Below are 11645 nucleotides of genomic sequence, written 5' to 3' on the forward strand. Positions count from 1 at the left end.
CTCTAAAAATAAAATAAAATAGGAAAGGATTTTCATGTATCTCGTAGTTAGGCAGATTGATGGAAATCTTAGATATTTTGGTCATTAGACCCATCATCGTGACATAAATATTTTTCTGAAGGTTAAGTTATCCTGATTATAGACAACATACTATAAAAGCTTGTTTCTTATCGTTCTTTGAAGAACGAATTTTTCTGGATAGCTGAGTTTTATGTATAGCTAAGGATTTATAAATTATATTTATACTCCTTAAAGATGGCAAGTATCTTACTGGTCATTTCCTGATGGTCACTAAAGATTGAATCTCTTATGCTGAATAAAATTATCTGCACCAAAATCTATTTTAATTATTTTTAGTGTGTTTCTTTCTAAAATAGTCCACATTTCCCTGCTTTGCAACATAGGCAAAAAAAAAGTGTATTAAACCTCATTTGCCACTTTTGGGACTAACTTGTGGTTTTCAGGGTTCTACCATTAGTAACCCTCTCTCCTCCTCTGGTTTGCAGTTCCTGTTGTATTTACGAATGGGATAGCACGTTGACTTGTGTTGTTCTGAGCACGTTCTGTAAGTGCCAAGGACGTGTTTGTGCCATGTTTGGCTATTCAAATACAAATTGTATTTTTTTCTTATAACAGTATTCTTGATAGCCGAGTTTCAGAGAGAGGTAAGCATTTGCTATTTCTAGAGGGGACAAAAAAAGTCTTTCTTGGCTAGCCTCACAAATCCTGTTCAAAAAGTCATGGTAAACATCACATTCTTTGATAGAATAAACCATCTGTTTATAATGACTTAACAGGTACTATTCTACTTATTTCTTGAACCAGATTCTGGAAAGATGTCAAAAGCACTTGGAAGTAAAAGCTTTTCCCACATGAAGTCTAAATCCAAAGTCTTTGAAGTTGATTCTTTTATTGCCACAAATAAGTACCTCAAAGTTTTGATCAAATTGTAAATTTATGCATAGTAAAAATTTACTATACTAGGTGTACTAGTCTGACTTTGTAGTTGTCTTTCTTATCCCGACATAGTTTGTGAGTATTATCCACAATGTGATTTGAGGCCATTTACTTACACGTCCTAAGAGCACTTACAGACCTCTGTCTTGTCTTTTCCTTCGCCTGGTTGCACAAGCTGCCTTCATCGTTTGGGGGCAGCGTGTCGCCCATCAGTGCTAAGAACCGTTCAGATGACTTCATTCCCTTTCCGTACAGATGTGGAACTGAGGCCCCGCTTTCCTCTAAGCCCATAACCAACGTTCTCATGTATTTGCAGACTGTGTTGTCACAAAGTAAAACGTTATTTTGAGGAAATTATGCAACAAAACTGAGAAAAGTTAATTATAAATAGACTTGTCATTGGACACCATGAATTTCAAAGCATAATAGGAAAACTAATGAATATGGAATATATGTGGCTAATCTACAATCTTGTCACAAATTCCCAGGAAATGTGGAAATGAAGCCCTGCTATTGGTGACTTTGTCATCTAACAAAATAGATTTTTTTTTCTCGTATGTGGGCTAACAGTAGTTATTCAACTGTTCATACATCAAGAACTTAATATTGTGAGCTGTTGATGTCACTGCTGTAAGGAGAATTTTTTAAAGTCCGTGTTTTTTTATTAGTACCATTGGAAGAGAGTCTACAACCGAAGTTCTTGGGATTGGAGTTGCCATCTCAGATGTCTGCGTGAATAGTTCCTTTTAATAACAGCGTAGTCCACCTGCCATATGTGAGCAAGCTCTTAAAGTAGAGGATAAGAGGAGGAAAACTTCTCTCATGTTCTTCATATATTTAAAAGAACATATTTTCTTTTGTAGTACTTTGAAGTATGTTTAAAATGTAAATATATGTCTAAAATAAGATGTGTGATTTGTGTTTTGATTTTCTGGCTATTACTTACCATCACAGTTTCTCAGCCTAGTGATGGATTTTCTCTTAATGTAAATGAAACCAGCATGTCTAAAAGCTGTCTTCTCTTTGTTGAATTGTTTCGCTTACATACTTGTGTTAGAGCTTTATAGAAAACATATAATAAGAAATTGTATTATTACGAAGATACTGATTTTTCTGTTAAAGAAATAGTTTCACTTTACTTTTCAGAGTAATCGATACTGTAATATGGCAAATGCATAGATTGCCTTGTTGGATTTGTGTTTGTTTATAGAAATCCAGAACCAGTAGCCCTCTTTGGCTCTTGGCAGTTTTCTGTTCATTAGTGCCTTTAATTCGTCATTTTGGTATTTATTTTTTAGTGCATATTCACTGACAGTTGGAATTAAAAATAAATCCTAGACTTTTAAAAGAATTATCAAAGAAAGCAAATGTAATAGAAGGTTATATTTTAATAAAGTGAGACTCCTACAATTTTTGTGAGGTTTTGTAATTGAATTTTTTTTTTTTTTTTTTTTTTGGCACAGTGTAATGTTCATTCTGTTTTTGTCAAGGGGATTTCAGCAATGTATGTGGTTAATTTAAAATTCTTAGTACCCATATGTAAACTGCTTAAATCTTTAGAATATTCTCTGAATATGATGAAAAGCCTCATAAAGTAGATAGAGGATAAAGCCTTGATAACTTTGTTCCATCTGAGTATAATTTTTCTTTAATTTTCGATAGGATACAACGTCTATTGAAAAGATGTCAAACTGTTGTGAAGAAATGTAAGTATAAATGTGAAGTCCGTAGCACTCTTTATTTAAAACTGGAAACGGCGGGCCACATTTGAAAAATGTGTGCATGCAGTGGAAAGATAACATAATGATGGCTTTTACTCGGGGCCCTGTCTAAGGCCTGAGCTAGACAAGCATAATCCAGGCTTCCAGTAGGGGTCTTCAAGCCATGGTAGTTTTCAGACAAAATAAGTACTGATCCTTCTTGTTCCTTGTCTAACTAAAGTAAGTTACGTTATTTGTCCCGAAAGTACATCAAAAGAGATTTGCTACTGAGTTGTTGACACACATTCTGTTAATCCCGAGATTCTCCTCTGCTTCAAAAGTTGCCGTAGGTTGATTGACGACACAGATACAATATCTGCTATCCAGAGTTAAAACTCAGCTGCATGCCATAATGAAAGAAAAGCTGTGTTTGTGATGCTGGGACACAATTCATCAGAGTCCAGTAATGGATCCCCAGCCAACCTGTATTGTTTTAGCTGACTGAAGTACGCCGTGGGAGTGCTGTCTTTCACTAATAATGCTGTCTTCTGTAGATCGAGGCCCCGAAAGCCATGGCAGCAGACCTTCTCAGAAGTTTTTGGCACTCGTTGGAAGATCCTGTGGTTTATTCCTTTCAGGCAGAGGCAACCACTGCGAGTTCCCTACCACTTTGCCAATCACGTCTAAACAGATGGATGGTGGGCACAGATGGGTCCTCCATGCTGGAAGTGCGTTACAGGTTTTCTGATAATAGAACTATGACAGTCTTCAAGTCAATTAAAATCCACCCACCAATCTTAGGCATCATAATGTGCCCCAGGCTTTATTTTAATAGTGATCTTGATCTGTTGTGGGACTAATACGAGATCTATATTTAAGTTTTAAAGCATGTTTACTTTCAAATTAGCTTTCCACAGGGATTTCTTTAAATGCTTTTGTGATTAGACCCCAAAGGCAGTGATTGAAATAAAATAATTGTACATAATTTTTTTTAGTACTGACAGTGTTACAGATTTTAATTTATGGGAAATTTCAGATGTTTATTTAGATTTTTCACTCTTAAGCAGTACTAACCAAATTTGAATTTAATTCTTCGGGTTTACAAAAGTTGATACATCTTATATGTAAGTTTTCTTTCTTCAAATACATCATAATTTAAATAGCAATACTGCCTTTTATATGTGCTGCAGGATTTTTTTAATGCAGTATAGAATTGAACAACAACAAAAAACCAAAAACAACAACAGAAAAAGGGCAGTGTTTTCTTAGAAGTAGCTCTCTAATGCTTTCTGTTTTTCTCTTCACCAAAAACAAAATAAAAACACCACTAAAATAAAACACCAACTACCTACCTTATTTTAAAGGAAAGATGAATTTTTTTCCATATTAACTTTCCCACTTCTTTTCCCTGTACTGATGTAATTATTGGTTGTTGTTAAAATGATTGCTCCAAGGCAGAATTTTTGACCACACGGACACGTATTCTATTTTACCCTAAGATTTTGATGAGCAAAAAGGGTAGAGAATTTGCAATAATTCCACAGGTACCTTTTCTAGTACTGTTATATTAGAATACATATGTTTTTAAAATGCTAGTGTACTAGATAGTATTCAGTGTACAGCATAAAGAGGGATATTGTGCTTTTACAACACACACATGTATATATACACTTTTTACTTTTATTTACCCACTAGTAGATCTAAAATTACACATTGAAGGTTTATATGTAATAGATACTGGCCAACTAAATAATGAAATTTTATTTATAGGAAGTTGCTAGTAAAAATAAGTAACCTTTGTGTACCTATAATCACCCAAATTGAAATGAAATTTTAATCGGCCAACTGTAAATTTGGATTGAGAGACCTTTTGTTAGTAGCTAATGTTAAGAAATGACCTCACAACAAGAAAACATAATGATCTATATTTATCATTAGCTTATACAAGTTTAAGTTGCTAATGGCGATGGTCTCTTGGAAAGCATAGAAGATTTGTGTGAAAAGACATTTAGCATGCTTTGAAAAATTCAGCTTTTACATTTTTTTCCATTAGAATACTGCAAAATCCATATATCTTTTTAGAAAATGTATGTCCGCACAGTCTTTGCCTTGAAGAGAAGATTGAAGGGGTCTGCTGTTCTTGGAGCATATCAAAATTTTCCTTTTAGTTAGTTTTGAGAGTCAGGAGTCGCACCTGAGAAATCATGAAACCGAAGATTTCCGTTGTCAGCCAATTAACTATACTGTAGTTAGTTCTTTCAGGAATTGTAAATATCTTCTCAGATAATTGAATAAGCTGTTCTCAGAGATATAAATACCATGTCTTTTATGTTCTGACTGCACTGCTTTATTAAAAATTTAGAAGTGGCAGATGAAAATATTTATTGGTGCTGATAAGATGCATAGTAAATTTAATACGAGAAGTATATTTATAGAGCTTTAATGAACCACAAAATTAGTATGTTCGTGTCAGGCAACTGGGTTGGGTTTTGTACAAGCTAACATACTGACCAAATTTGGTCTGGTGACAGAACGGTTATAGGGAAGTAATGTGTAGATACATAGATGGATATCAGTCAAATGCCTTATGCTGTATACATTCCTGTCAAATGAGAACCTTGGGAAAAAGCAAAGCCAACTCTAGGCCCCCCACTAAAGAGTTTTATGGACATATTTATACTTCCGACAGTAGCAGTAGCTACCTTCAAGGTACACACCTGGGAGGTCCTCAGTACCAACCTCTGCCTCAGCAGTGAGAGCCAGAGGTGGTCTCTTTCCCACTCCACAGGTGGTTTTTGTTTTTCTTGGATACACCACTTCTAGGCACATTTTCTTCCCTCCTTTCTCTTTACCCTCCCTGGTCCTGATCCCGCTACTTGATTCCTCTAAGTTACTGGGATACGAACTGATACACTAGGCAAGGCATATATTTATTTTGTTTGAATGGCAGAAATGCTATGTATCAATCTATTTATATAAGAATCTATATTAAAGCATATCTATATGTATACTTATGCTGTAACTTTCAGTATTCCCAAGTTAGCACACCTAACTGGGTTTATAATTCTTGTGCCACGACTTGATGAAGGAACCAACTGGCAGTTTCCTAGGGAGTGCATTAAGTCTAGTTGTGTTCTGGCTGCGCCCTCTTTTGGCTAATTGGGGTAATTATACTGGCTCTAGAGATTTACTGCACCACAATTAACTGTATAGCCTAATTCTGAACATGCCAGAACGTAGGGGGAGTGCATGTACAAAAATGTAAGGGTTTATGAAAATCCGCGTGTTCCAGTTTATGATGGCAACGTCTAGTTCGTATAAGTGTGATAACTACTTTGCTTCATTTATGTATATTCTTAGTTTCTTTTACTCTCAATTAGAAATTTCTATCAGATCAGGATAAACAAATGTAAACCACCTCATGAATTTTATTTTAAACGTTACTTTGGCAAATTAAGTCCATTACCTAAAATGACCAATTTATTACAAACCACAGAAACTTATTGTAGTTACATCAGCAAGTACCTAATGTGTTTTAATGAATATAAAAAAAAAATACGTTTAGTTTTTTTAATCTCAGTTTTGGAATGACTTTTTTTTTTTTTTTTTTAACTAATTCTGCATTGAAAAAAATAAGAGATTAATAATTCTTTCTATACTTTTCTTCATTCTTTTTTTACTCTCCTATTCAGAGTTATAGCTATAACTTTAGTAGTCTTTGTGTTATGTATTTTGGATAGCCATGAAAATAAGTAATGATGTGGAGCATTAGAAAATAGTTATGAGCAGTGGGATTACTGATGTGATCCGTTTGTTGGAAGAAGTATTTCCTTACAAACATTCCATTTTGTTTTAAGCAAAATATATGTTAAAGGATGCTTTACATCAGCCAAGTTTATAGCTGGGCTTCTGGAAATGAAAGATTTTTAGCTAGATGCTCTAGGTTACACCTCTCAAACAGTTATATTTGTTGTTGTTCTCTTCTGCAAACAAACATGTTTACAGGCCCAAGATTGCAGGCAAAAAGTGACTGAGTTCAGAATCCCCCAAACAGTAGGCATTCGGTTAAAGAGCTTTTGGTACTTTGTAACCAAGACATACAGTTTTAAAATATGTGAAGGTGTTCCATTATACGAAAGATACTATTTTGCTTAAGAGTTGTATTAAAAATATTTGTGGCTAACATAAGAGATAGCTGTATTTAACATTTTAGTTGATGTATTAATAATCTCTTTTAACAGAATAAAGCATAGTTTACTTTTAATAGTAATGGAATTAGAGCACATAAACATATATAATGTTCAGTATAACAACTAAGTTAAAACTTCTGTTAGATTGAACATCAGTGAATTTTTGCTAATGCTTAGAGGTATTTTTCTCTAAGGATGCTGGCTAGTTATAAATATTCATCATCAGGCTTTTTCAAGTCACTTCCGTAAAAGTAATTACTTGAAGGTGCGTTTCACCCAAAAGGATATATTATTTCTGAGTGCTAATTATGAAGACTTAGGTTAGAATAACACTTCCAACCAGGAAATGTGAAGTAATTTAGACTGTGGGCACACAATTTTCTGTGTATTAGATCAGAGGGCAGTTTGTGTGTTCTCACATATGTTGCTATAAAATCAGTGTATCCAGCCCTGGTTTACAATGGCATTCATGTTAACAGAGCTGCTAGTCTCTGCCTGGACTTTTTTCTAGTCTTTAACTATTTCCCTTGTACTTGATGTATTATCAATAGATTATCCAACTCAAGTTTACTAAACTATTGTTGCTTCATTAAATAAATTTTGACATCACCTCTAATATATGTAGATATACCTAGAATTTATTTGGGCAAGCTTATACTTACAGACATTAAATAATTTACTAATAGATACAAGTATTAGATTGTTTACCCAGCCTACTCTTGCTTTTGAAAATATAACTATTGGCAAATGTAGTTAGTCATATACATTTAATATAGTCTACTTGCTAGTGTTATTAACCATATGATTAACAGTTGAATGAGTGTATTTTTTAATGTCCACATTTGTTACCTTTTACTCTAAGAATCATCCTCAGTTTATCTATAAATCAAAAATTTCATTATGCTCTGAATTTAGCCGTTCTCAATTGAATTCTAGAATATTCTATAGTAAAATGTGAGGAAGTAATAGGAGCAACTTGCTTAAAGTAGTTTGACCCCATGTTGTTATTTTTTACATCAACCGGTATTTAACATTTCTGCTGCCTTTGGGACGATGATGGTTTAATTTTCAGGAAAGTGTTTTCTCTGATGTCTCCTTTCATTATCATTGTGCAATTTTTAACAACAAAATTTACTACATTTTTGTCTGTTCTTCAGATGTTGTAATACTTCCTGCTAGTGCTGATTCGAAACAGAAATAACAGTGGTATTTACAATTTTCAGTTGTTGATATTGCCAGTATTTTCCATTATCATTATATATATTTTTAATAGTGTATGTCCTTTTCCCCTTGTCCACCATAGAGGGCAGGTACAAATGAGTAGTGAGTAGCCAAAATTGGATAGAGAGAGCAGGGGAATTTACAAGGATGGAGAGAAGGCTAGACAGGACAATGGGGATAAGCAGCATCTCAGCAACAGGGTTGATGGGGTACAGTCTCTGTGACTTCAGGAAACTCCCCCTGGCTACAATCATTTGAGCCTTATCTCTTGTTGATATCATTTTACTGTAAGAGTTGCTACTGCACGTAAGCATTTAGTTAAGAGTCATTTTATTTATATTGCTGATTCTCATCAGTTGGCTAGATGCCTTTGAGAAATGATTTTAAATTTTAAATATCATAATTATATAGCATATGCTCACCTGAAGTGTTATGAATACCGTGAAAGGTGCAGCTATTGAACGCAGAGGAGAAATGAATAGGTTGCCGGAAGTTTGAAAAGACCGGGCCCTTTTTTACAAGCCTCCTATTGCAGAGAAAGGATACTAAGTATTCTAGTAAATTTTGTCACCAGAGGAAAAATCAGCGATTTGTGTATAAAGGAGGATTTTCACTTTAAAATGTGGGCTCTTTTGGAGTTCTTGATTCCCCGAAGGTCACCCAACCTATTGATATAAATACCTGTCACATGTGATGTGGTGCTTGCCACAGTCGTTCACTCCTTGGACCTCTGTGGTATTGATAGCTTTATATATGAGCAAAGATGTGGACAAAACAGCAACAACAAAAGGTGTGTTGCTTTTTGTGGTTTTGCTTGCCTGTTTGACTAAGTACAGGGTTGAATTGCATAGGCTGTTAACTAAAAGGCAAGATTGTCTGCGTAGTGCAAGCTCTGTGCTCTTACCAGTGTGCATCGGGTGATATTTTAACCGACTGGTGCCTAAAGTTAGCGTTTTACAACCTCAACAACTAAAACATCCTGGTGCTACTAACTTTAGCATTGAGTGACATTTTTAATTCCTGTACCAAAGAGTTAATTTTTTTTTTTTTTTTGTAATTTTTGGTTGACTGAGACTTTTCGAGTTCTCGCATCCTTGTGAACAGTGTTCCTGAGAACAGTTTTGATTAACACATCTTTGTTTTTGCACCCTGCTGCCTCCGCTTAATTGGTTTTAAGTGTCTCCCATTTGGAATTTTTTTTTTTATAGTTTGGCATATAATTAGGATGGCTTTTCATTCCGCATTTTAATATAGATTGGCTACTTTAAAAGGTAGTTTAACAGGTTGAGGTTACAAAAGATAATTGAACACTTTTCACAAGATTTTTTAATTTTGTTTTTCTTTCTGCAGGAGTAAGTGAAAACTAATAATAAGAACTCTCCTTTTATTTCTATAAATGAGCTATATAGCTTATTGAGCCCTTTTAAGGAATGCTGAAACAAAATGCTAAAATGAAAAGTTAAGGGTCCATTCTGACTATAAGTGAAGAATCCTGCGTCTGTGTATGTGTGAGGATGGGGGGTATGTAACCCTTAGTAGCACTAACCAATGATGTTGCCATTTGTCTCTTTTGCAAATAAAGATAAAATTAAAGAACACCTTTAAAAATATATATGTGTACACACACACACTTTCCCAAGAGGAAATGCACATGTACCTTGATTTAAGCAAAACTACTTATAGAAAATTGAACTTCACCAAAACACACACACAAAAGAAGTCTGGATGTTGTTACTCACTTTACATAAAAAGTTAGAGTAAGAGTATTTTAAAAGCTAATTCTGCTTAGTGGTTCATTTTACAAAAAAAAAAGGGGGGGGGCAGAAAATACCCTTTCGAAATACTTGTGATTGTCCCAATGTCCTCCTGCTGTGTACACTAGTCTGGTTCCTTATTTTTCCCCACAAATTTTCAAGACACTACCTTAGGGTCTTAAAACTGCAACCGAAATGGTTAAAATTTCTGGCAAGAAGATAACTGTTCATGTACTGGAAAAGTAGACAATCACATTTGAGGATGTTTTGCATTGTTTTCAATCAACTGAAAATGTCTCCTTGAATGTAGATACACGATATGGTTTTGCAGTGATTTCTGAATGGAAAAAAAGGATCAAGTCTGTAACTTAACTGAAATATGACTTAGGATCATTTGAATTACATATAGAAATACGTATGTACGTGCCATTACAGGTAAAAGGGAAATCTGTAAGCAAAATGGAAAGAAGCAACAGTATGTCTCTCTCTAATTGTCAACAATATATTTCCTAGCTTCTGTTGCTACACTATTGGTTCTGAGTCTTTTGGCTTGTTTATGTATGATTTAAATTAATGCGGCTGAGTGCAGTTACTTGTTCAAGTTATTGGTAGTGGATAGTTTACCACTATCTGTTGTCCTCCAGAGGTGAATATTAAAAAGAAGTTCTACTTTAGCATAGGTAGGATGAAGCAAATAAGATGACATGATGGAGAGAATTTCCTCCACAATCAGAGATACTCAGACAAGTGAGTTGCAAGTCTAACATGGTGGGGACGATGGAGTAGGGGGCAGTGGGGTAGGCTTTGGGAGACCTGAGCACAGATGACCATGTTTGTATGGGCTGTGTGTCCCCAGAGTAGGCTTTTCAAAAAATCTGACTGGCAAGATTGATGAATGGGCAAAACCTGTAATATCTGGGCACTCATGTCAACCTCTAATTGTGTCTAATGTTCTATCCCTAAAATAAAAGACTTTTAATAGTGGTGTGTTCCAAGTGCCATATAAAGATCCTGTTTTTAAATAGGTCAGGTATTTTTCCATTCAGTGCATATGTTTAAAGCTGAGGGCTGTTCTGCTGCATTGTCTGTTTTATCTTGTCTGGTCCCTCAAGAGCATTTAAAGAAAATCTTCACTAACATTTCTAGTGCTAATGGTAAAAAGGAAAATAATAGTTGAGAGATATGAGACTAGATTGGAAAGAGGGAGGAAGATGACAAGCAGGAGCCATGTATCTGAGATATACTTGTTTAAATGAAAAGTCTACACTGGTTCTTAAAATGAAAAACCATGTATCTACCTTAACAATTTTTTTTTAAATATATTTTAGTGATTTAATTTTTATTCATGTAATATTTCTGTTTTTCTTTGCAGATTGTTTTTAATTTAAATTGTGGAATTTTTACTTCTCTTGAAATGTATTATGTACTGTATTTTTAGAAATCTTATTTTGAAATAAATATTTTTTAAAAACGTAGGACTGTTTTTCTCCCCCACCTCTTTATTTATTAAAATCAACCCAAATTCTAGGTTCTAGCACCAAGAGTGTATGATGGGCCACTTCTTATAGTTTAATGCAATTTGGACGGTTATTCCTAATTAGTAGCCCTTTTAGGATATTGTTCTACCATAGTCTCAAAATTTGTTACACATCAAGGAGAACTAGGTATACATACCAGGATTGAAACTGACAAACAGTATTCACAGTCAGACATTTTTGTCTTAGAGATGACCCAGATGGCTAGATTCAGTCACCCAATTTATTTACCATTTATTGTGCCAGACACCATCTTATAGAAATTTTTTTTTTCTTTGAGGAATAATT

General features: G+C 34.5%; 1 protein-coding gene across 4 annotated transcripts in view; it reads left to right on the forward strand.

The window, feature by feature from the left end:
• ZDHHC21 (zinc finger DHHC-type palmitoyltransferase 21) overlaps nt 1-3954 on the forward strand; it is a 60301-nt gene extending 56347 nt beyond the window's left edge. For 3 of the 4 annotated variants that reach the window (XM_034987969.1, XM_034987968.1, XM_034987970.1), the window contains exons 8-9: nt 2620-2663; nt 3212-3954. In XM_034987969.1, the coding sequence (XP_034843860.1) occupies nt 2620-2663; nt 3212-3344 (177 nt within the window). In that variant the 3' untranslated portion in view covers nt 3345-3954. Of the gene's footprint in view, nt 1-1625; nt 2260-2619; nt 2664-3211 lie in introns of those variants that run through there. The other variant, XM_034987972.1, reaches the window with a different exon arrangement.
• Nucleotides 3955-11645: the final 7691 nt, after the last annotated feature.

This window comes from Mirounga leonina, unplaced genomic scaffold, assembly GCF_011800145.1.
Source record: "Mirounga leonina isolate KUSES-001 unplaced genomic scaffold, KU_Mleo_1.0 Mir_447, whole genome shotgun sequence".
Taxonomy (NCBI): Eukaryota; Metazoa; Chordata; class Mammalia; order Carnivora; family Phocidae; genus Mirounga; species Mirounga leonina.